Source organism: Caloenas nicobarica, chromosome 2, assembly GCF_036013445.1.
Source record: "Caloenas nicobarica isolate bCalNic1 chromosome 2, bCalNic1.hap1, whole genome shotgun sequence".
NCBI lineage: Eukaryota > Metazoa > Chordata > Aves > Columbiformes > Columbidae > Caloenas > Caloenas nicobarica.
This window is the reverse complement of record NC_088246.1, coordinates 37,853,316-37,878,929: the sequence shown is the minus strand read 5'-3', so window position 1 is coordinate 37,878,929 and position 25,614 is coordinate 37,853,316. Positions and strand designations below refer to the sequence as shown.

The 25,614-nt window shown below is 41.3% G+C and overlaps 1 protein-coding gene across 1 annotated transcript in view; it reads left to right on the top strand.

Moving 5' to 3' along the window:
* Positions 1–4,198: 4,198 nt before the first annotated feature.
* The window catches only part of COLQ (collagen like tail subunit of asymmetric acetylcholinesterase), a 40,817-nt gene continuing 19,401 nt past the window's right edge, over positions 4,199–25,614 (top strand). The window contains exons 1-6 of the mRNA XM_065628856.1: positions 4,199–4,304; positions 16,148–16,260; positions 17,783–17,887; positions 20,566–20,610; positions 21,069–21,095; positions 23,405–23,476. Of these exons, the coding sequence (XP_065484928.1) occupies positions 4,199–4,304; positions 16,148–16,260; positions 17,783–17,887; positions 20,566–20,610; positions 21,069–21,095; positions 23,405–23,476 (468 nt within the window). The remainder of the gene's footprint in view (positions 4,305–16,147; positions 16,261–17,782; positions 17,888–20,565; positions 20,611–21,068; positions 21,096–23,404; positions 23,477–25,614) is intronic.

The window sequence follows — 25,614 nt, the reverse complement described above, 5'->3', positions numbered from 1 at the left end:
TTTACATCCTCTCACAGTTAGTGGCCCTATTCCTATATGGGCTTCTGAATTAGATCTAAGTATGCTAGCAAGGAAATGGTGAAGCTGTTGGGTTTTTTTCTGTACTTACTATCTTTTTTACTTCAGCAGCTGCCTTTGTACCTGTAGATAATACCATCTTCCAAAGTAACATTAGCTATGTTTTCAAAGTGTTAAACCTAAATTTTAGGTGTAACTGATTCAGATGTGCAAACTTGAACAGGTGTTTTTATTGTGAAAAACAATTGTTGCTAAATAACTCTCTAACAAGGAAAACGTAATTATAAAGGATCTTTTCCATCTTCTACACTAATTGAATGAGCAGAATTCTTCTGTACTACTTTGCAGACATAATCTGTTATTGAATTATTGTATTAACACTGGGTTGCTGTTTTACCTTTGCCCTACTCAGCAGAAGAGCTTCCAGACTTTTGAACTAGAAAGTCTCAATTATCTTTGTCCTTTTAACTAGAACTGTGTTCACATAGGACCTTAAGATTGATGATGTTTTAACTACATTAACTTTTCCTTGGCTTGTCGATGAAGGACCTGCCAACCAAAAGCAGATAGAACTTGGAAGAAGCCTTCTTTTTAACAAATAGTCATTAATTCTTGCATAGAAAAGATAGGTTCATAAATTCTGTTTACATGTAGGATGATCAGCGACTCTTCCACCCTCTTCTAAGAGTTCAGTTCTGGGTTGAAAAGGTCAAGTTACAGCTACTTGAGCAGGTAAACTGTGCAGACTTTTTTTTTTTTCCTTGTTTGTGTGTTGGTTGGCTTTTGACATTTTTAGTTGCTATGGCATCTACTCAAAATAGGATTTTCTAAACTGCAGTTGATTCCCTGTGGTAAAACTGTGGGGATCTTTATCTTTGAACAATAAACTGCAGGTGACATTTAACGTTTTGGGGTTCTTACTGTGGAACAATTTTTTAAAGTCAAATCCTCAAAACCCTTGAGGTATACCGAAGGGCATTGAGGTATTTTATAAGACTCAGAAACTGCAGAGTAAAAATCCTTTGCTGTGTTTCTTTCTTAAGATGATGTCATCTCAAATAAAAGCACAGCTGAAGCCATTGTGTTTCCATTTGATGGACACTACTCCTGGTATCATGGTAGCAATTCTAAGTAAGACATGAATATGAATTATGCAGGAAGAAACACTTCCTCTGTTTCTAGCAAATCCATAATTATGTAGCAAAAAATTTAAGATTTTTTAAAAATATTTTCCCAAATTTTTATGGGATCTTCTCGAGTGGTTGCACCATGAAGTCATATTAATGTGGGTTTTCAGTACACCAGCAGCAGCAGCTGCAGTGACTACAGAAGGATGAAAAAATTATTTTGTTATTAATTTGCTGTTTGGCTAGGCCAAGGATTTACGTTTAATCTCAGAGCATTGGCCTTAACCACCTGGTGCAGAGCTCTCTGAAGGGAGCAGAAGCTTTCGGTTGGCTTTGTGTGCACATGGGAATCGCTGGAGGAATGAGCTGCTTGACTGAGCAAGCTGACAGATGATTGATAGCTCGGGGGCCTGGAATGCACACGTCTGTCAAGTTTCTCGCACTGTGTAAGACTCATTCTGCTACGTGGCACTTCCCTGCCTTGGGTTTGTCTCCATCACATGTGCCGATGCCACGGAGGTCAGAAACATGCCGTGTAACCAGCTGTACATCCTTGTCATCTAGCGTGGAACACCACTTAACACGGAGTGTCACTCTTGTACAAGTCAAAAGTGAAAAGCCCACAGCTATTGTCTTATTTCAAATGGACTTTATTCTTCTCCGTAAGCAACCTTGCCAGCAGGTTTAGCTGGCCAAGGCCTTAAAATTAAAGGAAACAAAAAAGAGTGCTTGCACTTGAGAATGATGGAGACACTAAGTCAAAAGAAAGGAGGATGTTGACAAAACATCCATTTTTAATCAGGGTTCTCCACTGAAAAAAATTTATGAACAATCTCTATTTAAGAATTTACTGCAAAACTAACTACAAATTTTTTTCAACTCAGAAGCAGCCCTGGTTTTCTCTATCACTTCTGGCCACCTCCAATATAGCACTCACACTTGTGAGGGAAAGGTGTCTTCTTTGTTCCTGTCTTCTTTCAAGCAGCTTGGAAGGGTGCATGTGGTTTGTGATACAATACCTTGCAATGTTCTTCAAGTAAGATGTTCTTGCATTTTTACCCAAATATGCATTTCTGTTCTAGGTCAAAGAAGGAAGAACTGAAATTGGTAAAGGAGGAGGGAAAAGATATGAGTCTTACTGCATGATCCTGATTCTTTGTGGTGTTATTGGAATAATTAATTTCCTTATCAAATAGAACATATTTTGTACTACAAATTTCTACCAAATTTTCTATTGCTAAAAGACTACAGGAGGATTTCACAAGGATTTGAAATTACTCAGTTGTTGCTTTGATGAACTATTGAGTTGATCAAACATTTCCAGAGGTGAATCTTTTGGTAAAATCTTGACATTTTAACTTTTGAGCATTTTTTTCCAGCATCCAATTTTTTCCAGGCTTCTAGTAAGGGGATTGTCCCCTGCTTACCTTTTAATCAGACAACTAAACGTTTGTCTTATACACTTAGGGCTTGTCATGATAAACTTTGCAGGAACTATGCCTTTCCCTCTGAAGGGCAGTTTGCCAAGAGAACTAATGGCACTTACTTAATCTGTAGTCATCTTGGTCAAAGAAGAAAGAGGACAAATTACCATCTTCACTAAAAATAGCCAAATACTAAAAAGTAACAGACAGTGAAATAAGATAGACTGAATTTAAAAAATTAATTCAGTTATCCCAAGTGTTGCAATACTGGAAAGGGATTTTAGAAAGCATCATGATTATACTAAGCATGTCCTTTAGGGACAGAAATATATAAGGCAGATACGATTGTTCCCATCAAACTATTACACTTAGAAAGATTTTGTTAATATGTTTGCAATGTCTTGAAAGGAACAGCCAAGGCTGTTTAACTAGAATTGTGGAAATACCTCACTCAGTAGGAGTTAACACCTAGAGGGACTTGTCATCATCTGTGTCAATGAGTATTTTTCTCAAATGACAAAAAAAAAAATCTATAATTAATCCAAAAGATTTCCATGTTTGTCTTGGGAGTAACAATTAACAGTGGGCAAAGAAAATCATCTCTGTCTGGAAGAGAGGAAGAAGTGATGGTTTTCATTCTAAGGGAGTACCTCTGGTTTTCATGGAAACCACTGTCAGATCCCAGGCAGAAAGGAGGATCCCCATGCTAGTTATTTTTGAGGACAGAAGTTTATTTGCAAAGCCCTGCCGGTTAGAATAAGGCACAGAAACACCAGGCTCTTTTACAGGTGACAAGGGCACACGCTGCTTTTCAGAGTCAGGGGTTTTTTTTCTTCCCACAGTGCTGTGTGTGACTGTCACCACCGCAGAGCTGAGAGTGTTTCACTTGCCCCATCATGGCACACGTATTGTTTCTTCCACCTGTTGCACCTTGTCAGCAAACTCTTTGCAGTCCTCCGATGTCTGGCACTATCAGCAATACTGTCATTTTCACTTAAATCCTAAATAAGAACCTGTTCTGCAGTTTGCAAAGCCTTTGTGGCATCCCTCAGACTGCGATGCATGCTGCGAATGAATGTAACGCTTGTAACTGCCAGTGATAAATAGATGTTAAGCCACTGTTCATCTTTCTCATTAAGGCAATTAGTGACCTGTAGAAGATGATCGATCACGGTTTTTATCCATCTCGACGCCAGTGTCTGGTTGCCTGCACCGAAGGATCCTGTTTATAGCCCAGTTCGTAATTTCTCCCTTTCCTGCTCATCATTATTATTATCCAAAGTGCCTTTTTGCTTCTGTTAGCAAAACCAGCATCCCTCATGCCCCAGCTTTAGCAGCTAATGTCCACAATAGGGGCAACTGATCCAGTGCAGGAGTTAAATATAACCGTGTCTAGTGTAAGGAGAAGATTTAATGGGAAATGGTTGGCATTCTTGCTTCCTAAAGGCACGGGGAGGGGGGGCGGCAGGGAGGGAGAGAGAGAGAGAGAGAGAGACACAGACAGACACAAACAGACAGACACACACACGCATCCCACAGTGAGGGAAGAGGCAGAGAGGGAGAGAGGGGAGAGAGATCCTCAAAGCAGCCCTGCGCCTCCGAGCTGGAACCTGCCTGGGCGCAGGCAGCATGTTGGTCCTCAGCCCGCGGGTCTGGGGATCTTACCTGCAGCTCTTCTTCTGCTTTGCTTTCTCTCAGACTGCAAACGTTGGCAATGTCTTCTCAGTTTCAGCAGGTAAAATGCTTTAAGTCTTGTTACTTTTCCTTGCTCCGAGCTCTCTGCACTCTGATTCTTGCACTTTCTGGTGATTGGGAATGCAGGAGAAAAAAAACCAAAAACCAAAAACCAAACCAAACAACCAACTTCAAATTGCAGATCTCGGTGGAAGGACTTCACATTGCAGACCTGTTCTGCCACTTGCCGGGACATTTTGTTCCTTGGTTGTTTTTGCTTTCTGCTTTATAATTTCTGGATTTGAAGCCCTCCCTTCCCTCGGAGAAATAATAGACAAGATCCTCAGCTGCTCAAAAATGCTTTTTTTCCTTTGGCTTCTATGGTGCTGTGCTAATTCATGGATCTGGCCCAATTAGTATATTACTTGCATGTCTGCATGTTTCTTTCTATTTTGGATGAGCTTAGGTAGATTACAGCAAGGGAAGGAAAATGAATCTCAATGTATATCTGCTTCTATAAATAAAGCCCTGACCTCAATGAGCGCTGCTGGAGTCCAACTGGATGTTAGCAGAATAAACATCATCTGGCTCTGGCTATGACACTAACAAATACTTAAATGTCTTACATAGCAAACAAGAGGCCGCTGCATGGAAAATCCCTGCTAGGCAAAGGCAAAATGAATTAGTTGCCAGCTGAGCCAGGACGCTGGAAATCCCACTTAACAGGCTTTACAGTTTCATCAGCAAGATTTTCCTATAGCCATGTTCTATGCAGAGGGGAAAGTTGACAAGAACTCTGACTCCATCTCTTATCTGAGGAACTTTTACCAGTTTATGGCAAATTACTATCTCTCACCTTCTCTCTGTTATTCTGTATCTGTCATTAGAGATGCTTCTAACTAAAATCCTGCATTCCTTCAGTGTCAAATTTGAGATGGTTCAACTGAGATTTGTAGGTCCAGATCAGCTGTACATACAGGTCTTCCCCGTGTCTTTCACATGAAGACAGTGACCAAAAGGGTGCACATTTTAAGACTGTACATAAAATCAACCTTAGACATGACTCTAAAGACATGTGGCCTTTCCCTCTCTAAAGTCTCTGGTGTGACCACAGAGCCAGATGTTGTACATTTCAAGGCATTTAAGAGAGAAGGGTGATCAGGAGGGTAGTTTGTATGAGGTGACAAATTTCTGTACTAAATAACAGTATGCATGATTTCTTCTACGGGTTTTTAAAAAATATTTTAAAGTATGCAGAGCTAGTACGCTGTATTTCATTCCCAATGGTTTGAACAGTCCATTCATTTAAAAATACTCTTAGTCAAATAATAAGATTCTGAGGGCTCCAAAAGTAATTCAGATACCTTTTGGGGAAAAGCCCTATAGCATTTAATAACACAGCCTTTACAGTTCTCTAGTCATTTCAGATAGCTTTTGAGATAACATCTAGAAAAGCCTAGTATTCAAATAAGTACAACCTTTGAAAAACAATTTAATCCATTCTTTTGAATCTCCATGAACTAATGATTTTCTTCTCCTGAACATTATAGGATGCTAAAAAGCATTTACATTTCTGTTCAGTTTGGTGCGCTTTTTCCATGGTGTTGGTATTATTTAATGCTAAGGTACAGGAATCTTCAAGATTCTGATATATTCCAAAGTGCTGTGCAAAAACATGTGAGTTATTAGACCTCAAAAATTCTTTTGAAGAGCTTTACATTTATTTGACACTTGTAGATGCCACCCAGACAAAAAAGAATGTTGAGTTTCCATCATCTGCATGGCCTGGCCTTTCTCCTGTGGCACATGCTTGTGTGTCTAGAGAACCCGTTTAAACTGTCCTCCTAAAAAATAACAGTTCAATGAATAACTTTTCCCTTTAGAATAGGAAAGACTCTGCTGAAAATGTGGTGGAAGAGGCAAATATGAAGGAAAATGACAGACTCTGTTCTTCACAGTAGAATATTTTTTCCATAGCGCAGGCCCGGGGCTTCCTTGCAAGAGACCCCAGGACTCGCTGGGCAGAGATTACAGCTGACCACAGCCCCTTCATCCTCCATCCCCACAGGGCAACAGCTTCTGGGTTCGGGCTCGGAGAAGGTGTGAACCTGAACCAGAAATCTGATTCCCAATGGGGCAATTTGGGCAAACTGCCACCCCACAGACCGCTCTGTGGAAAGGCCCTACTCCATGTTCCTCTGGCCAAGCCACTGAAAATCATCCTTGTACCAAGCAAGCTCTTAGGAAGGCCTCTGTCACAGATATATTGTAAATGTTTACTTGATGATACGTGGAAAAGATAACATCTGGCAGATGATGCAGTTGTAATCCCACAACCGCAGGGCTGGATTAAGAGACATACTTCGGGGACCTGTTACATACCTTTGTGCCATTATTACTTGCTAATTGGGATGAAAAATGACACAATAAAAAATTCCTTTAGTACTTTGATTGCATCTGCGTTTTAAGAAACATTTCCTAAGGAAAAAGCAAGAAGTTCTCTTATTTTCTGGTAGAAATAACACAGTGGGTATAGAAGGTGAATTAATTCCATTTAAATTCTAGGCTATTTTAATGGTTTCTCAAATGTTCTGTGGCTGTCAGCTGAGTCACTTATTTGTACCTGGCACCGGCATGTAATTTCACATTTAAAGAATGGATTTCAGCACTGTACTTGCAAATTCTAAAACTAATCACATTTAACAGTGAGGATGTTCTTAAGTGACAACTTGTCTTTCCTACAGCTGGGAAAATACATTTGGATATTTTCCAGGTATGTCTGAAAACTTCTGGGCTAAAAGTATGTTTTCTTCTGTCCTCACACATCGTTACATAGCAATAGGTCACAGAAAGGTTTACAGGTCACAAAGCAGTAACTTGAACACAGAAATAAACACCTGGTACAGGGGGAAAGTGTTTGTAGACTAATTGGGGAAAGAAGAATGATCTGGATCTTTGTTTGGTTTGCTGCTAACTCCACCTTATAGTCTCATCAGCCTCAAGCAACGCACATCCTTGTTTCTGGAAGTATTTTGAATGACATGTCAGCTCCAAAGTGTTAAGTTTCCTGGTGCTGAAGCATCATTTCTGGAGGAAATGCTTCAGGAATAATATTACAGGAGGTCAAGCATGTGGCTGTGGTTCCACATGGCAGTGAAGAACCCCAGGGTGGGTGGCTCAGCAGGTTTCAGGTGGGCAGCAGGTTTCTTTTCAGGGTAACGTGTTGTATCCCACCCTGATGCTGTTGTGTTTCAGGTGTCCTTTATAACTATTTTTTGGAGCTCTGCTCTACTGAGGTTCCCGCACTGTGTACTTGAGGAGGTTGAACTCATGTGATGAAAACTAGGCATGAATTTTTATACTCATTTTTAGCAAGGTTACATGAACCAGTCTGCACCTTGTAAGAATCAGTCTGAAGGTTTGTTTTGGAAGCCACCTTCTAAATTCAGGTAGTGGAAAGACTGTCTTCCTCTCCCCCTCAGTCCTCCCTCTCCCCCATTCTACTCATCCAGGCCTGATTTCTGAGGTTTTGCAGAGAGATAGGAAAGTATTCAAATTACTAGCAACAACTGGAAAAGACCAGTATCTTGATGTTTCTTCTGACCCAAAACGCTTGGACTGGAAGAAAAATGACATTGTGATATGGTGTGGTTACTATTTCTTTAAGTAAATGGGCCTTTAAAATAAACAGTTAGATCAAAGAAGCACCTGATTTCACGTTATGTGTAGTTTCTCCCATGGTAGATATGACCTGTGAGAATCCCAAATGGGGTTTCCTGCTCAGGTCAATGCAGATAATACTCAGGGATGAAATTACCTTGGGATTCATAGACCCTTCTCTGGTGGCATATGGTGCAACACCTGTGCTGAGCAGAGCAGCCACACTGATGCACAGTCTGTCCACAACTTTGTGCTTGCACCCAGCTTTGTGTTGGGAAGGTCAAGGGGAAGACCAGTGCAAGCTCCAGTAGCAAAGGACCCCCAGGAGATCCTGTGAAATTAGCAGTAGATCAATGAGCAGAAGCCCAATTGATCCTGCAGATGAGGGACAAGGAAAGGACACCAGAGGCAGTTCAAGAAGTTGTGGCATTTGCTTTGCAGCAGCAAATAAAAATCAGAAGAGGACACAGCCCTAGTGAGGTAGATGGAATTGTAACAAGGCTCCTTTAGTACAGCTCTGGGTCTTGCATGCAGGAGGGGAAAGAGACTTCTGACCTGCTTGTGGCATTACTGGATGACAAGACACTCAGCTCATCAGAAAGGGTTCAGTGACTCTAATGCAAATGAAGGGAAAGTGTTCAATTAAGTGCTGCTTAAGGTGAATATCATGAACATCCATTCACTCAAAAAAATGGATGTCAAAGGACCACGTGGTCCCCTCATGTTCCCTCTTTTTTAATATAAAGGTCAACTCATTTGGCTTCATGTGGTGAGCTCTTGGGGGCAGAGGCATCCTGAAATACAGAAGCCAGGCTTGATACCCAGACTCCTGAAGTGCAGGAAGCTGGGACTACACTGGTGGCCAGTTCAGGTTTTTTTTCTGGGACAGGTGTCCGACTTCAGGCTGTGGAAGCTCCTTTGGAGATACAACCCAAGCAAAGCCAGTATTTTTCAGGGAATTGTTTTGTGGTGAACAGGTGCTCCTGCCATCAGGGACACAAGTCAGTACAGGAGCCGAAGCAGTGGTTGCTCGGCTTTCCAGAGAAGGAAGTAGCAACCAATCTGAAGGTTTTTCTATAACCTGTGAATCTTTCTGACGGGCAGTAACCAGTCCCAAAGGGAACCTTGGCTGAAAGCAATGCTGCAACTGGTATGGAGATCCCAACTGGTTTGAGAAAGCTCGTCCATGCTGTATGGTTGCTGTGACTGTGCATAACACTATCTGTTGTACATAGCACTATCTGTTGTCCATAGGTATTGGACATGCTAGTGAATACTGGATTTTTATTGCGACCAGAGTGGGAGGTGGAGGCCTAAATTCCAGCACAGCAATGCAAGCTGCCTAAAATTCAGATATTTCCAGTGAAAGTATGGGAACTCCACTGACAAGGAATCCGAAGTGCTGTGAAACCAGCTTATTCCCTACATACTTGTAGACAGTGCCTGTAGGCCTCTGCTCCTATTACAGATAGTTTATTTGTGGGTTTCTCAATATTATCAAATCCCTGTATAGGGAGGAAACAGCCTGTGATTTTGCATTTTAGCCTTCTGTTTTTTTAAAGCCTGTTCATATGGGACACAGAGGCTTCTCATGGATGAGCTGTATTGGCACGGGAGCACCAGTAGCATTATTGAAGCAAGAGAAACTGCTAGTTCTGGTTAAACACAAACTACTGAAAAATATAATCTGTGTTTATACAGAAGGAAGATTTTTGTCAGGATAGGCTGTGCATCCCTGCAGTCTTTAACTCGTGGTGCTAGGATACTGTGATTGCAAAATTAGGGGGCACATTCAGCTGCAATGCAACATAGGACTCATCCAGGAAACCTATTTCATATTGGTAGGTCGAAGATAATTGGGAAAGCCCATCAGTTATAGGGGGCATTCTTTGAGGAAGACCAGAAATAGGAGAGAGGGAGAGAAAAAACCAAACTCAAACCAAACCAAAACCAACCAACCAGCCAAGCAACCAACCAAAAACCCACAGGAATTAACAGAGCCCAACCTATATGTTGTGTTTCTTCCTTTCTCCTCTCCAAGGAATCACCACTTCAATGGAAGGGAAATGCGGGGAGGAGGGGAAGTGTGCTTCCTGTAGTCACGTGACTGTAATGGTAAAAGTGCATTTGGGATGAGAAAATCAATATAGGAAGAATGCAGAAAAGGGCTGAGACACTGGGCGAAAGAGGAAAGAAGCTGTTAACCATTTTTCCCAGGAACAGGAAAGTGTGTATGTATAAATGCGTGTGCCTGGGGAATGCACACAAATAAAGGGAGATGCTTTGTCTAAAGAAGGCAGTGCTCCAATTTCAGTTTTCTTTTACCCAGGGAAAAGTGTCCAGGGATTTTTTTTTTTAGCTTCTTGAAACTACAAATGTAACGGCTTTTTACAATACCAAATCAATACAGAGTTATTTTTTGTGAAAGGCAGAAGAATAAAGTCAGCTAGGCTGTGAATCTGTTGCAGCGAGGGAGTCATGAAGAGTTAGTTTAGTCCATGGTAGCAAAGTTTCAAAGCGGAATTTGAAGGCATTTCTCGGAAGTCTTTCTGGGCATACGACAACACTCACAGTCTCATAGGGATTGTCTGGGACTGTGTGAGCATACGGTGGAGCAACATCAAAGTCAAGTGCACTTTCGATCCATGCCGGCACTGGCAAGATTATGATCTTGCAGTTGTGGAAGGACGGCACTGGTGTCTCTCTGCTTTGTTGCTACTGATCTCACAGATGAAGGGGGAGAGGACTCTGTGGCAGTGGATCATACGCAGAAGTCTTTCAGGGTTGACACAGCAGCCGTCTTGCATTAATCTTCAGGGTTTCAGGCTCTTCTATAGGTTGTAGTAGGTTCTTAGGCTTTAATAGTCAGAGTATTTCTAGTGTTGTACTGGTGTGATGAACAGTTGGGTTTTGTAATCCAGTTCATAAAATGTCTGAGCTAAGATACTGTGATTTACCAGACTGGAACTGTGTTTCTGGTGTTGTAATTGAGTCTTCTATGACTTTTGGGGGATTTGCTTAACTTCTCTGTGCCCCAGTCTCTCATCCAATGAAGGGGGGCACATAGAGTTTCAAACATAATTTAGAAGTATCTAGAGCTCTGGACCTCTGCAAATGGAAGGAAAATTGCACAAGATAGCCCTGTTGTGGCTATTGGGATTTATAAGCCATGGGTTTATTTTATAAACCCATAGTATAACCCACTGAAGTATTCCACACTTCAGATATTATTGTTCATGTTCTTGTGAAACTGGAGTGCAAAGCCAACCCAAGTAAATGCTCCTCTCTCTTTCTGTACTGATCTCAGGATTTTCCTTCTGCGACCAATCAGAGAGAACAGTATATGATTTTTTGGCAAATGTGTTGCCCTCATACATGCACCTACACACAGATTAAATGTATGAAGTATTTGCACAGAGGGAGCAAAAGGCCTTTCCTTTGTGCAGAAATCTTGCATGCCCCTTTGCTTTCCTGTGTCTTGCCATTTCTGCAGCATTTTCTAAGGCTGATCTGCAAAGATGCTGTCACCTACCACTCACCAGCCGGGCTGCCAAGGGCTCACCTGGGGCCTCACTGTCTGTGGGCAGGCAGGAGGTACCAGGAGATGCTGGGGAGCGTGGGCTGAATATTAGGTGAGGACGGAGGACAGGGCGTCCTTGCTTCTCTGGCCCGGTGAACACCGAGATCCACCATCCAGGCAGTGTGCCAGGGTTCGTGCTATTGTCAGGCTTTTTGAATGTCGACTGATTTAAAATACCTTTTTTTTTTCTTTTTTTTTTTTTTTATGACAGCTTTGAGTGTGTGCCAGCTGGTAAAGTACACGTTGCTGCTGCCACAGCCTGTAGCTGCTTCGGGGATTAGAAGCAGTGTATTTTCAAATTTTTTTTTTGTTTGCTTGTTTTCTTGGCTGAAAATAAAATTGCAAGGTTTCAGCTGGAGTTTTTCAATTTTTATCAGAAGGATGAGGAGTTAATTTTTGATCAGCTTTCCTCTGTTCCTTAGAGACTCTGAAGCCCCATTTCAAACAGGAGGAAACCAGAAGGGGGAAGAGCTGTGGTCCTGTGTCTTATCCCGTAACACCCGTGGGAACTTGGTGGGTCACCACCTCCTCCGCGCAGGCACCATTACCTAAGCTGTAGGGCTTGATATATTTCTTTGGCATATTTATGTTAGCTGGTTTATAGGAAAATATGTATTTAGGCCACCAACTATAAGGTCTAAGTTCAAAGGGGTACTAAGAGATGCCGACCATTCGCCAACCTGGCTGTCCCACCCAGCTTCAGGCCTGGGCTATATTCCCAACTCTGCTTATAGCACATTTTTGAGTCACAAATCTTTGTAAAACATGTTTTAAAGAATTGTTTATTGTCAGTGCTGACATATGTCTTTGGGGCTATAAAGAAGATAGTGATACCTGTATCTGCTCTGTAAATAAAGGATTTTGACCCGTATGACTCTCAAAAGGCACCTTTGACAAGCTCTTAAACTTTCCTAACTTAAAAGAAAAAAGCACCTTAGTCACCTCGCAATAGATGTACAGAATGGTACTGGGTGGCGACTGCCTGTGGCACGCTGCTCTCCTTGCAAGGACAGCAAGAGGAGCCTGAATGAACAACAACAAAGCAGATCCAAGTATCAGTTTCAGCTGGACAAGCCCACATTCGTTAGCTAACTAGCCTGCCCAGCTCGTTTATTATTAATTCTGAGTGCCACCCAAGTGGGAGAAGCACCTGTGATGGGGTGTCAGCCATCAGAGGTGTCTGTCTAGCAGAGTCCTGTCCATCACAAGCTGGGCAGGCCACCAGCGCTGCTGCCGGGGTGACAAGCCTTTGGATGGCAGCTCAGCTTCCCGTCAGGGCTTGCTGGATGAATGTGGTCACAAATAGGAAAGGAAAAACTCATTAAGTATCTTTTTCCCTTCTTGTCTTTTTCTCCTGACAGTTGGCCTACAGATTTGTAATTTTAGGATAAAAGTCACTTTTGTGGTTATGATTTTTTTTTTAATGAAATCCTGTAAATCTAAGCTGAACTCAGGATAGCACTCTCTGGCACCTCCATTGCTGCTGAGGAGGAGTTCGTAAGGTTGAAGGTCACCTCTAGGAGCAGCTCTAGGAGGGCTAAGAGACCCATGAGCTCCACTCTGAGGGACTCAGCCTGGGTGAAGACCTCTCTCTGCCCCTGCATTGGACCCTCTTGGATCAGAGTTGCCAACTTCTAGCTACAGTCAGAAGCAAGCAGTTAAGCAGCAACTTACCTAAAATATGTTGTTTTCCAAAGCAATCATTGCCAGTGTACCCATAGATTTATACAGTCACCGTCTTGAATTAGATTACCATATAGACTGGACCATAAAAATAATTCAAGTTTGAAAATGATATAGACTTTCTATTTTAAAGGTGACTGTTAAAATTTTTATGTTCGCTGAAAATGATTGCCACTTAAATAAGTCCTATAAGCAGCCTTTTGGTTTTGTCTTCCTTTTCTCATTGAATACATTCTTCAGTTTTGAAGCTGTTGAAAGAGCAGTTTCCATATGAGATATGTAAATGCACTCTCTGTGTAGGCAGGGTCTTCACATTTCACAGAAAACTATGACAGTCCTAAACTTGGGCTGAGATTTTTTCCACTGATGGGGACTGGAGTGTTCAGAAGCTGTGTTTAGCAAACAAAGGTAACCTGGAACCCCAAAATATCCATTGCATTTGCGGAGAGCCTGTAAGGCTGTCAAGGTAACCTTTTTGTGATATGCAAAACAAGCCAATACTGTAATAGTTGTGCATCTTGGATCCAAAGTTCCAAAATCCGTATTGATGAAATGGATTTTATTGGAAGATCAAATTATAGCAGTCGTACCTGTAGTCACTCTGTGAGTCACTTATTTTTTTGTTCCCTCTTCCATCGTATCCACCTGCTATACCTGAGTGTGAGAGGTCCTTGGGTCCAGGACCAGCCTTTTCTTAAATATTTGCTTTACAAGTACACCTCCCAGAACACAGCCATGATTAATGATGGAACCCCTGAAATACTACCTACCTACATCATTATACAATTGATATCTATTCTATATAATAGTAATAATAGATACTTTTTTCCTTGTTTTTGCATTGAGATCGGTACATACAATCACTGTTTATACTAGCAAACCTTAATTGAGTTTCAAACTAACTTGTTGTACAGTAGTATTAAAATAAGACTATAAAGACTGAAATCAATGGCTATTTTGCTAGCAACTTGGTTAGCTGTAGTGTTTTTCACAATCAGAGCTGTTCCGCAGAATTTCAGACTTCACTGCCAAAAAAGGAAAATCCCCATATTTTGTAACTTAGGACTTTACTTTACTCATGGGGACATGATAAGTATCCTGTTAAAACATCTATATTTAATCTTATCTTTGCAAAATATTTAAAGAACACTTTAACAGATTTTTCTTTTTTTTTTTTTTCATTGGGAAGTAGCAGTACAACTGCAGTACCTGGTAGCAATCTCTTAGCAACTGAGCCGCATTGGGCCAGCTTTGATATTCTTATTCTGTTGAATGATAATAATCCTGTTGAAATTTAGCTAGATCATGGAATAAGGTAATATTAAGAAACAGTGATGAATGTGGCCAAAAAAAAAAAAAAATCACATTTTGTAATCTCTTAAATTAAAAGCTGTCCATTGCTTTAAAGTATGCAATTTAGTCCCACTGCAATATGTTCAAATACAATCCTGAAATGAAACTAACCACAGAAGTATGTGTGGTTAAAATTGAAGACCTTAGTTACAGCTGCGTAAGAGTGACTAAATTCTGAACAAGACAATATAGAACTTAACTCTACAAATCTTTGAATTTTATGGCTTGTGCAAACTGGAGACAGGTGAACTCAAACCTTTGCTACTTTTTAAAGAGCATTGGCATTTTCAATATGTATTTAAATGGAACAATATATCTCTAATTTTTATTATAAATCTTCTGCCTTTCTCCTAAACCGAAGGTTTTGGTTGAGTTTCAAACTTGTGCAGAAAAGCTGAGACGGAGTCTTCATTATGGATCTTTTCAGATTTTAATTGGCTCGTCTCTTGAAGGTATCATCGCAAATAGCGTCTTGACAGAGAAAAAAATCTGGACAACATAAACAACCCCCAAATGCTGCTGAATTGCTCTCCTCTGGGCAGCTGTTTTTTGTGTATCAGGACTGAAGGCAATGATGTTCCCATTAACATGGGATGGTAGAACTGATTTAATACATTTTCTGAGACTTTTGGAAAACTAGAATTATCTGTATCCCTTTGAAAATCTACCTTACCTTGAGATGTGACTCATACCCAGCCTGTGATTAGTTTGCACACAAATCTAGTGATTTTGTCAGGTTTGTCTGCCTAGAAACTTAATTTGGAGATTTTATATTAATACCGAATACTTCACCATGGGCTTTTCTTCCTACTGTATTTGGCTCCCTGCCACCCTTCAATTCACAGACACCCGTTCCAGCTACCACTGGCCAGAGGAATCAACTAACAAACACAAATAAATATTTGCCATCCTTGGCCAAACCTTTGCAGAAGGCCCCCACCCTGACTAGAGATGTATTACCCAAGGAGTAAATAGATGCAGGAAAAATGACAGTATAAATGCATCACCTTCACATCCTTTATCTGCAAATCTTTGGTCACAGCCGCTTATTTTGTTGATGAAAGTTTTCCTCTTAGAAAAGGGTAAATACGTTCCCAGACACAACTGAGGTCCTGCCTTACCCATCAGTCAGTGGCAAAGCTATCAACTAAATCTGGGTTGCAGACTACTTATTCCTAGTGATGATGCACTAATCGGAAATAAGGCAACCTGATTTCAGTTCCAGGGGAAATATAAGCAGATGTGCTGTGGAACAAGTTCCCACTCTGTTATCACAGAAATGCCTGAAGCGATTTGGTCCACAGGGAAGGTTGGTGGGCAACAGCACAGAGTGCTTGCTGGCAGAGAGAAATATTTCAATCTGTTTTCTAATATTTTCTATCTGAAACTTTCCAAACTCAGCCTGTGTCATAGCCACATTAAGAGCTTAAAACTCTGTGTAGCCATCAGCAGAAAAAGGATCTTACAGACTTTAGGGACCACCTGGCTTATTAAATCCCTGCTTGGATTACAACGTTAGAATCAATGCACATAGGATGTAGGAAAATACTGGGGAATGGAAATGCCTCTTACTCTGTAAGAAATGTTTGTGGTGTTCAAGACAACGGATGAGTGTTTGTATTAAACAGATGTCCCTTGTTTGGAACAGAAGAAACAGCTCAACCGCAGAGCGTGCTGCCTCCTCGGCCCTCCTCCACCACCCATGTTTCCACCACCGTCCTTTGGGAACAGCTGGAACACTGTAAGTGTGGCCTGAGAGCCTTTTCTTTTCTTTTTACATGACTTTTTATGTATAACAAACGCTGAGGCATCCTCTCAAGAACTGCTTCAAGGTGTCACTCAGCAAACCCATCTGGCTGTGTTGACATGGCTCTCTTAGGACAATCATTCAATATCCCAGACAGGGACTTGAAGTAAATCTCAAATAGATCAAGGAACGAAACAAGGCTGTGTTTGTTCAGGCAGTTAATTCAATTAGCTTAAAATATTCTCCTTACTCTGTTTTGGGAACTTTCTTAGATTAAGGCAATCCTCAACAAAAGGAAATGTCAATGCGATAAACCAAGTAAGGACAGAAAGGCAATTTTCCATCCTGCACAATGATTTCCAGGTGTACATTATGTATGTGGCCTGTTTTGCATCACATTTACCTTACCCAGTAGGTGAGATGAAGGTCCCGAAATCTTCCTATGGAATCGATTCCCACCATTTCATTTTGCAGAAAGAAAGAGTTGTTTGAGTTGCTGGTATGGAGTTTTCAATCACCCACCTATGCACATAACTGCTCTGTATGATATGTATCCGGATGGATATGTTAACATATGCAACATATAGGATACAATGGGTGTATGATATAGCAGTTTGTCCAGTTACACTTATTGCCAGGGTCTGTTAACTCCAATGTGTTTTCCATTCCAACATTAAGAACTTTTCTACCTACTTAGTAATTCCTATTTCTTACTTTTACTATTCGTTTCCCCTCTACAAATACTGCAATTATTGCTAGTGTTATGTAAATAATTACTAATAAGGTGTCTGACAGGAATTAACCCAAGAAAAAAATACAGTGTAAAATCCTCCATTTTCTTCCAAGTGATCAGGATTGTGCTATTCCCCCAACCCAAAATCTAGTTGCCTCCCCATTCTTCATCCACTCCCCTCCCTGTACTTTGGTTTCTACCGAAAGGAGACCCAGAGACAAGATCTCCTTAGGAATGTGGGGTATTCCTTCAGTGAGGATGAGGTTGGGACCAGGGTCCTTGGGATTCCCCAGGCAGCCCAGAGATTAGACATTCATTGATATTTAAAGGCATCAGCTCTAGTCTGTGGTACATGAATGCCTATGGCTTAGTATCTTCTGGAGCGGAGTTCACACTGCCTATACCCCCACCAAACACAGTCTCTATTATTAGAGCAAAGAAACTATTTTTGGAGAGGAGCTGCTACTTGCAAAGTGGGATGGAGAGAGCAGGGTCAGGCCTAAGAATAGGCCAGGGTCCCATGCTGGCTTAGGGGGGTGTGTGACAGCCTGTCTGCGACGTGCCGCTGGGAGAGGAGGACAAGGAAGCATGGGGCAGGACACTATGCTGAGGTGTTAATGTTCAAGCATCCGTGAAGATAACCTTGTGACAAGCCCTCGGCTTCCCCCTGTGGAAGCAAATAAAGTCTCTAGAGGCTGTAGCGTTTGGTGGCTGTTTATTTATGTGTTTCTCCCACAGGCTGCGTATGGCTGCATGTTCACTCATATGTTTTATGTCACGTAGAAGCTGCTTGCCCTTGAAATGGAAGAGCTGTGTCGGGAGCTCCAGACAATACAGCCTTCCTCTCTGCCTGAATCATTTTGCCCCAAAGGGCCTCCTGGCCCCCAGGTGAGTGATGCATTTGTGATTAAATCACATTGTTCTCTCACTTGCTCCAAGGTCCTTACAAAGCTGTAAAACACCTTCTGCAAATGCTTTTTTGTCACTTAATAAGCATACCAAGCTCTGTCTTAATTTCATTTTCATGTGACTATGCATAAATCATGTAAGCTTTTTACCCTGTGTTCTCATCCCTGCCTTGCATACTGCAGTAGGTTTTACAGTGGGTAGCATCCAGTAAAAACCCCATAGGTACCATCAGTTCCTTCAGAGGCTCTTTATTAGTTTTTTATTTTCTTTAGATTGTGTTGTTCTTTATGTGAGGGAAAGAGCCTGTAGAGTGGATGCACAAGAGGTACAAAGGACTTCAATGTTAGTGGACTACATCCCTGAGAAGGCAAACACAGTTCAGATCAGAGACAAGGAAGAGCTTCAGAAGGGCAATGGGATGGGATTCAGGAGATGTGGGATCTCCTAGCTTGACCTGCAACGTCTGCCTCTGACTTGCTGGGTAGCCATGAGTCAATCCCTTTGAGCTGCCACCCTTTCATTTTCTACAATTTGTACGTTTAGAAATCTTCTGAGGGAGGTCAGAACTCTTCTGAAGAAACAGTCCAACTCTAGGGGGAAGGTTTTTGCAGACATCTCTGTCATGTGGAGAAGATCACCCTTCCGTCTTTCCATTCCAGTTCGTTCTCTTGAAAGAAAAATGAAATTTTTTCATGGAGAGGTACTTCCGGTTTTTCCTGGGGCATAGACAGTCCTTCTGTATGTGCCATGTGTGGTGCTTTGGGACAGTGATCTTTCTCCAGGCCCCTGGGTGCTGGTTTTATTACAATAGAGCTAAGAGGAGACGTGGCGCGGGATCTTTGCTGTGACTGAGGCTTTGGCAGTCTGAGAAGTTAACAAGCACCCAAACATTATTTTAAAAGTATGAACAGTACATCACAGTAAAGGTACAGCTATGTGGCAAAGAGTTTGGCTCTAGTTATTTAGAAGTCAATACTTCAGAGGGTATTTGGAAATAGTCTAGAGTTGCAGTGTGAAAGCCCCAAAGTCCTGTCTTATGAACCTTGACTTTATTGTTCTGCCATTTTGTTTTTGCTGAGATGCAGGATGAGGCAGATTCCTTTAGCAAGTGAATGATGAAGGGTGGAGAAAAGCGATGGGAAGCATTTGTCCTGTCCTATACTGAGAAAGGTCTTCTCTGCGTTATGAAACAGCCCTGCAGTGTAGTTGGCCACAATCCAGAGTTGCAGTACATGTTGTGTTTGTCTGCATTTGTTGTTATTTCAGTCTTTGCTAGACTATTTTTTTTAAATCCTCTTAAAACTCTCTCTGACTTAAATTGGAGGAACAGTAAAATATTAAATCAATTGTTCTACAATGTCCATTGCTATAAATAATATTAATCTTGCAACCAAATGATCTACAATCCCTCCAAGAACATTTTTAAATAGTAGAGTAGGCTGGCAGATATTATCACGATGACAGACAGTAGGGTGGGTATAACACAGCTTTGGAATTTTTAATTATAAATTACAGGACTATATCTTGTAACGGGACAATGTTAAAGCCAGCAGTCCTCTGGGCAATGCTTTTACGACAGTGTTCACCTGAAAAGAAATGCTACCATTACAAAAAATAAAAAAATCTAAGAAGTACTTCTGAATTCTTCCCTGCTATAGCTTGCATGGCTTTTAAAGGAGTTGCAAAAGCTCATATTGTTGACTCAGAGCTGAATTTTAATACTTTTTAATAAGAAGGAAAATTAAATTTGTAATGACATAACTCAGAGTATAATTCCTCCCATGGGTAACCTAAGGTAAAATGAAGCAAATAAGATAAAATTTGGCTCTGACTCTATTAGAGTACATTCTGATTTACACTATTGAAAACATAAAATAACTCAACTGATGAAAATAGTTGGAGTAATTTGCATTTGAGGGTACACCTTAGTCCTATTCTTGTACAATTTGCATCATGTTTTGGACAGTATAAGACAGCCAGGATCCAAACCTGGAGTGGGTGATTGGTGTGATGAATCTAATGCTCCTCTGATGCAGGCTTATGGGATTTTTTTTTGCCTTAGTCATTCAAAAATAAAAGGTGGTCTGTGAACTGAAACATTCTAGAAACAAAAAGGTGTTTCTTATTTTTTTTCTGAGATGGGGTTCAAGGTCTCCCTGGATTAAGAAGTCTCCTGAAAGGAGAATCAGCCTCACTGTAGAGAAAGAAATATCTTCAGGATTCAGAAGTGGTACCAGTCCTCCATATCCATACCACACTGCAGAGCCCATCCCACAGGTTTTATGCCCCTTCCCTTGTCACCCTTTCGGCTGACCTCCTTTGCCAGATGACACACTGTCTCCATGGCCTCATTGGCACTCATTCTTCAGAACTCAAACAACTTCTCATCTTTACTTTACCCCAGACCATTTTTCTTGCTAGTATTCTTCATCTAGAAGATGCCCCTGCACTTTACATGTCAGTCCAACTCTGCAGCCTGTGGCACGGACCTGGCTGTCACGTTTAGAGGTCACATTCAAATACCACATTCAACACTCCAACATTATGGGTTCACACTGTTCCCAGGAGACACTGACAGGCCCAAGGGTTGAGGGAAGACAACCACCAGTGCCTCCTTACTAATGCAGTTTAATAATAGCATCTGCTTTTCTCCCTAGGGTCCACGAGGAATTCCTGGTATAATGGGACCAAAAGGGGAGAAAGTAAGTGTCTGTTGTTATGGGGTTTGTTATATTCTTGAGGGACACAGAAAGGAGTGTGGGGTGATATTCATGTTTTTTGTTGTCTGTTTAGTGAATGGTGTTTATTGTATGTGTCAGCTCAGACACTAAAACTGGCCTACATGTTAGGTTATGGCTTCAGATCTGCAAAGCATTTGCTCCATGATGATGTTTTAAAAGCCTTATTCCTGAAGCTGGGCACACCATTATATGCTTTGCTATACAAGGAGATGACTGTAGATTTAGGGCTGAGAACACAGGAAAGACCAAGGATCTCTGTTAAAGTGATTATTCTCATTTTAACTCTGGAAGCAAATTCTTTAACACCAAGATATTCCCAATATTTATTTATTTGTTTGTTTTAATATAAATGCATTGACTAATGAGCCACTCTGGTTCATACGGTGCCTATGAAACTAACATATTCCTTTCTCTGGCAGGGGGAGATTGGCAGGCCAGGAAGAAAGGTATGAACAAATGTGCTGTCTCAGAAACCCATCTAATACTTGACATATAGCTGCTGTCAGAGAGGAGTGCAGATAATAGTTAAATAAAAATTAGTTAATCATAGAATTGTAGAATCATGTTGGTTGAAAGAGACCCTCAGGATCATCAAGTCCAACCATTAACCTAACTATGGCACTAAACCATGTTCCTAAGAACCTCACCCATGTGTGTTTGAAACACCTCCAGGGATGGTGACTCCACCGCTTCCCTGGGCAGCCTGTTCCAATGCCTGACAACCCTTTCAGTGAAGAAATTTTTCCTAATATCCAACCTAAACCTCCCCTAGCACAACTTGTCCTATCACTTGTTATTTGGGAGAAGAGACCAACACCCTCCATGCTACAACTTCCTTTCAGGTAGTTGTAGAGAGCGATCAGGTCTCCCCTCAGCCTCCTTTTCTCCAGGCTGAACAGCCCCAGTTCCCTCAGCTGCTCCTCATCAGACTTGAGCTCCAGACCCCTCACCAGCTTCGTTGCCCTTCTCTGCACTGTCCCCAGCACCTCAGTGTCTTTCTTGTAGTGAGGGGCCCAAAACTGAACACAGGATTCCAGGTGCGGCCTCACCAACGCTCAGTACAGGGGGACGATCACTTCCCTAGTCCTGCTGGCCACACTGTTCTTGATGCACGCCAGGATGCTTTTGGCCTTTTTGGCCACCTGGGCACACTGCTGGCTCACGTTCGCCCAGCTAATGTTGAAGTTTAACCTGTTTGTGCTGCTTCCCCCAGCACCCAGGATAGGTGGCAGGGACCTCTGGGCACAGGGCTGGAGAGCTGGGCCCTGTGGCTTGGGGAGATGTCCCAGCTGGTTTGAATTCGACAAACTCCCTCTGTAAGAGCGTGTGGCTCTGGCCGGACTATTAAAACAGAGTGGCAAATAACCTGAACTATGTCTCTGTGAACAGGGGAACCAGAATATGGGAGCCACCATAAAAGGTGTATTGGAAAAAAAAAAGCAAAATCAAACTTTTTACTCCTCCAAAGCCTAAACAAGGCTCAGCCAAATACTTCTCATGGAAGAATAACCATTAATGATTACACTTACAGAGTTTTGGCACCAATGCAATGTGCTGACTACAATCCTATGCTTGGTGACATATGAGCCATGATACATTGTCAAAAATATGTGCCCCTACATGTGATGAAACAGAATATGTTATCTCAGTTGCTAAGTACCTCCATTTAATGTAATTAACTTTAAAAGAAGACAGAAATGCAGGATCAAATCAGAGATATGCAGGAGGTAGTCACTAACCAGGAAAAGAAGTTCCCTTCTAATAATATACCAAGGATTTTAACACTCCGCTAATAATACAGAAAGGATTTTGACACCAGCTACAAATCTGTAATTCAAATAAATTAAAAACACATGAACGAAAGTCTTTTTTCTTTAATTTACATTGCAAATGCCCTACAGCAAACAAAAATGATACTTATCTAAATTCAAGTGTTCAAAACAGTAATGTCTTAAAAAGAGTCACCTGCCAACCTACAAGAGAGTGCCAACTTTAAACACAGTACCTCAGAACTTACTCTTCTGACAAAAACTAGTAGGTCCCAAAAGAGAAGTTGCTCAAACTGGAAATAAAAGAGTATAACTCTTGCTAAAATCTGTCTGGCTCGTGGGAGGTCACTCTTAACCTCAAATGTCATGATGATGTTTCTGAGATCATATTGTCAAGCGGCATGAAGTAACTAATCTGCAGCATTTTAGAAGATACTCAAAGACTGATTTACAGGCAGTAATTAGAACAGATAAATAACTGTATGTATGTAGTTTTTGCCAGTCATATAACAGCTAATAAAGAGCAATTGTAGCTAGTAATAAGAGAATGTTCAGAATAAAAATAGGAATATCTTAGTTAAAGATTTGATTCTGCTCTTAATGCAAGTTGGATTTACACTGATATAATTACATGCAGGTCTTTATGATTTACATTGTCTTATTAAATGAAAAGAGGATTTAAGTTATTGATCCTGGGGTTTTAGGATGGTTATTATGACTGCATGTAGATTTACTCTGTAGCTGATCTACTTATGTGAATCAGTATAACCTGGTATTTCTGCGAGCTCACACTTCCTCCAGGAGCATCAATACAAACTGTATTATGAATATCATATAGTATTTTTTGTATTAAAAACAAGATAAAGAAGCATATGCAAGCCTTTTCCTGAAAAGACTATGTTCCTCCATAACTCCTGTCTGCAGTGGAGGCCTGTGTATAGGAATGATGTTAAATGAATTGTTGTAATCGATGTTTTCCGTTCAAGGGTAGACCAGGTCCCCCGGGTGTCCCTGGGATGCCGGGACCAGTTGGATGGCCTGGGCCTGTGGGACCGAAGGTAAGACTAAAATTCACATTGGATTACCTGTTCAATGTCGTGATCTGAACACAACAGTTGTCTCAGGAAGTCTTTAAACCACAGCTGGAGGCTGGGAAGTTGCGGCAGTGCAAGGCCACTCTGTTCTTGTACCATTTCTCACACTACTCTGCAAAGACTTGCCCAGTTTAGGGATGAGTTACTCCACCTTCAGCCTAGCCCCTGCAACACTTCTTATGTTGATTAAAATATGTGAAAGGGAAATTCAGTCTAATGAAGACTCATTGATAACTCCTGGTGTCTCACAATCACACAAATCAGTGTTTCAAAACTGACCATAATCTTTATGTCTGCTCTTTATGACGATCTCTTTGCTTGAATTTGTACTCTTGGCAGCCTATTTGTGTGTCCATGTGATCACAGGGAAAATATCAGACTGGAATTAGGAGAAAGAGATTATAAACCATGTGGATTGCTGATCTGATCTTTGAAGTTCATTCCCATACAAAAAAAAAAAAAAATTCCTGTGATTTTTAATAACCAACAGCAGAAGAAATGGCAGGACACACTTTGCTATGGCAGAGTGGTTGCTCTATCTGCATTTATTATAAAAATGCTGCAAAACAGCCCTTTACTGAGCATTAATTTGTGCAAAAGGTATATAGGTCTTCAGAGGAGCCACAGTATATGAAGTTTCTACTGGGACTTTTGAGATAACTTGCTGTTCTCCAATCCAGTATCTATCAGGCAAAAGGACTGTGTTTAGAACAATGTTTAGTTCAAAGCTGCATTTTCCAGTAGATCTTTGACTCTTCATTTGCTCCATGAGGCTTGGTGCCCCCACTTCAGAGGACATGATGCAATAGCTGTTGCCACTGCATGAATAATAGTAGGTGACTTCTGAATTCAAGCTACACCTGGGAAGCAGACCCTCAAGTTCTTCACAGCTGTGTTACCTGAGGAACATTATATTATACATAGTATGTGAGAATGTAGGCAAGCAGCAAGAGACTATGTACTAAAAAGGAGGCAATATTCGCTTTGAACTGTGAGATGAGAAATGGTGTCCTCTCATTGCATTGTAGAAGCAGTGAGGGCAGAAGGAAGGTCCAGCTACCTCATTCCTTCACAGTCTGAATACCGAGAGCAAAGCAGTCAGAAAACTCATTCGCTTGGCCTTTTCCTTATATAAACTCTAGCTTTATTTATGAAGTCTTCCTAATTTTTATTATATCTCCTCCTTGTCTATTATGTTTTTTCATCACACTCCTAGAAGCATCCTTCACATTGGGTAACAGGGCTGCAAGACTTACTTGCTGTTTAATTCCCATTCTTCTGCTTTTATTGTCTCCTCTGATATCTGTCTCCTCTGTTCTTTAGGTGGGTTCCTAATTTCATTTCTTCTGGTCTTCATAAATTTTTGTTTCCTGCCTGTCAATGAAGGCTCCAGTTGGATAGAGGCCAGCACATCTCTGTGCTCAATTCCATTGGTTGTAACTCTCTTTCCTCCATTTTCTTCTGATCTCTGATTTTCCCAAACTCCTGATATTCGTCTTCACTATAGTCGTTCACTGCATCATCTTCTTGCTGTAAATCTCCAATAAGATGTTGGATGGTTTTCTTATTCCCACCTCTGTGCCTTCTATTTCTTCAGCTGGGTCTCATTACCTGTCCTCTCAGACACAGTCTTGGTCCAATCCTTATTTCTCCTACTTTGTTTCTTCAACTCTTTTCTGAACTTCTGCTGGGGCAGCAGCCAATGTGAAAATCCTCTCCACTACTAGAACAGTGGAAGCCGAAGGAGAATGGGACCCAACTGTATTCTGCTGGTAGGGCTACTGCATGTCTGCGAGGACTACTCCATATTTCACCCCAGCCAGAGAAGTTGTTGTTAAGCCTTTTCATGATTTACTGGCTCAAAAACACTCTAAAGCACGTGATGTCTCACAACTATGATAAAAGTAGTCACTGTGCCTCCCCAAAGCATAAAAGCTTACAGCAAAATTCCTTTCTTTTCTGCAACTCGATGGAAGTGATGCTGGGTAGAGACAATACATTGTCATGCAGTAGAAAGGATGCACTTACGCTGCTAATTTGCTTGCATGTCCTTTAATAGCACCTGTCAAAACTGAAGCACAAGTCATAAACCCAAGAAAATG